The 2,500-nt window shown below is 29.4% G+C and overlaps 1 protein-coding gene across 1 annotated transcript in view; it reads left to right on the top strand.

Moving 5' to 3' along the window:
• The window catches only part of LOC138861297 (methyltransferase-like protein 27), a 9,554-nt gene extending 8,790 nt beyond the window's left edge, over positions 1–764 (top strand). The window contains exon 6 of the mRNA XM_070120272.1: positions 64–764. Within this exon, the coding sequence (XP_069976373.1) occupies positions 64–135 (72 nt within the window). The 3' untranslated portion in view covers positions 136–764. The remainder of the gene's footprint in view (positions 1–63) is intronic.
• Positions 765–2,500: the final 1,736 nt, after the last annotated feature.

Raw genomic sequence — 2,500 nt, 5'->3', positions numbered from 1 at the left:
ACACATAGGATATAAGTTCTTTCATGCATATGATTTTGTGCTAATTCCGTCTCTCTTTTGCAGGTGGACAGGAAAGTTGTGCCAAATTACGCCTTTGATAAAGAAGGAGTTATATTTATTCACAGAGTTTTGTAAATAATGATTTAGCATCTCGCACGCTATCTTCTTTTTCTTCTTTGTCCTCGTCTTCCTCTCCTTCTCCTCCTTCTCCTCCTCTTCTTCTTCTTCTTCCTATGTAGGGTGAGCAGTACTGTACTGATAATTCTTATACAATAGTTTTTTATAAGACGGTGAATGGTACTGTACTGAAGAATTATTTTTTTATACGACAGTTTTAATGGACTAAAGAAATATATATATATATGTTGACTGCATATGCTCTCATATGTTAAGATAGACATGTCATCTTGCTTCTCTTTAGGCAATGGCATAGACGATTTCATAGCAATGTTATGTTTTTTTCTGTACTCATTTTTGTTTCTTAATGACAACATGTGCATTCATATGATAGAATAAATGAAATAAGACAGAAGCAATGTTATGTTTTTTTCTGTACTCATTTTTGTTTCTTAATGACAACATATGCATTCATATGATAGAATAAATGAAATAAGACAGAAGCAAATGTACTTCCTTCTAGACTCTTGCAATACGTTAGCCTTTTGTTTATCACATAGAGCTGAAAAATGTGTAATGACAGGTATTCTAATGTTATAGCTGACGATCCATATTTTGTTTTTTTTTTAATAAAATGTTTAATCATTTGTTTTTTTTCCTTTTCTGTACATCATCAAGCTGTAATAACATCGTGAGCGCGTAATATAAATAATACAAATCAGATAATGTTGTAATATACCTGAAAAATTGATCGAAATTTCATAACATGACCATATGAGGAATTTCAAAGGTAAAAAAGAAAGAAAAGTAGAAAATCATGGAAAACCATAGCAATAATAACAACAATGAGTATAATGATGATGATATAATGATGATATAATAATGATAATGTTATTGGTAATAATGAAAATATAGAAAATAACAAAAAAAAAATAATGCTAATAATAGTACACATATTATAATAAAGATGATACAAATAATAACATGAATGTATATAATAATAATAACAATGAAGAAAAACAATAACATTCATATTATAAAAAAACGATAAGATAGAATTAGAGGAGTAGCGGAAATAATAATAATAATCATAATAATAACAATGAAAAGGATGATAATAACGATGTTGATAATGATGATAATAATGGGAAGAATAATACTTACGATAACTATAACACTAATATTAATGATGATGATGATTTTCATCATATTCAACCCAATAACTCTACTTAATATCAACTTCGTGACTAAAATTGTTCAGAAGGAGCGATCGTACTTTCAAGTACATAGATTTCAAAACATTCCTAGTTTTTTTTTTTTTTTTTTTTTTTGGTGTAAATAAATAAATCAGTAAAACGCTGTCAGGTCGCTAAGGGCGTGCGTGTGTTCAACAGGGAAGACAGATACACCTCTGGATAAGTCGATAAATATGCACATAGATACAGAGATAAACAGATACATAGAGCAAAGGCGAATGGGCGAATGCGCCCGCTGCCTTTTCTTAACGTGTCGCTAACGTGTCAAAATTGTCTTCGTGTCGGGTGGGACAAGAGAACCAAAGTGTAGGTGTGTTTATAGAAATACACACACACACACACACACACATAAATAAATAAATAAATAAATAAATAAATATATATATATATATATATATATATATATATATATATATATATATGTGTGTGTGTGTGTGTGTGTGTGTGTGTGTGTGTGTGTGTGTGTGTGTGTGTGTGTGTGAATGTGTGTGTGTGTGTGTATCTATATATATATATATATATATATATATATATATATATATATATATATATATATACATATATACATATATATATATATATATATATATATATATTGCATATATATATAAATATATATATATATGTATATATATATGTATATATGTATATATATATATATATATATATATATATATATATATATATATATATATATACACACACACATGTATTTTATATATATATATATATATATATATATATATATATATATATATATATATATATATATATGTGTGTGTGTGTGTGTGTGTGTAAGGCAACCAAATGAATTAAAAGGAAAACAAGGGAATCGATACCTACAACTTTACACCCCATTACCCTCGAAATTTTGTGGCCAAAGGCTTTTATTAATCTTTGGTAGCTCAAGAAGCGCTAGTTGAGAAGATGCTCATATATAGTAGACACATTGTGTGCGTGTGAGAGAGAGGGGCGGGGGGCGGACACTAGCCATGATAAGATGGGACTGAAACAGCAGAACACTCGCTCTGCTTTGTCAATCGAATCCTGATCACTCCATCCCCTCCCCCCATTTCCTAACTATATCTAGGTTGTTTGAAGGTGGGCCGCCTTTCTGGTTAAGGGCA

The sequence above is a fragment of the Penaeus vannamei genome, unplaced genomic scaffold, assembly GCF_042767895.1.
Source record: "Penaeus vannamei isolate JL-2024 unplaced genomic scaffold, ASM4276789v1 unanchor4164, whole genome shotgun sequence".
NCBI lineage: Eukaryota > Metazoa > Arthropoda > Malacostraca > Decapoda > Penaeidae > Penaeus > Penaeus vannamei.
This window is presented reverse-complemented; position numbering and strand designations above follow the sequence as displayed.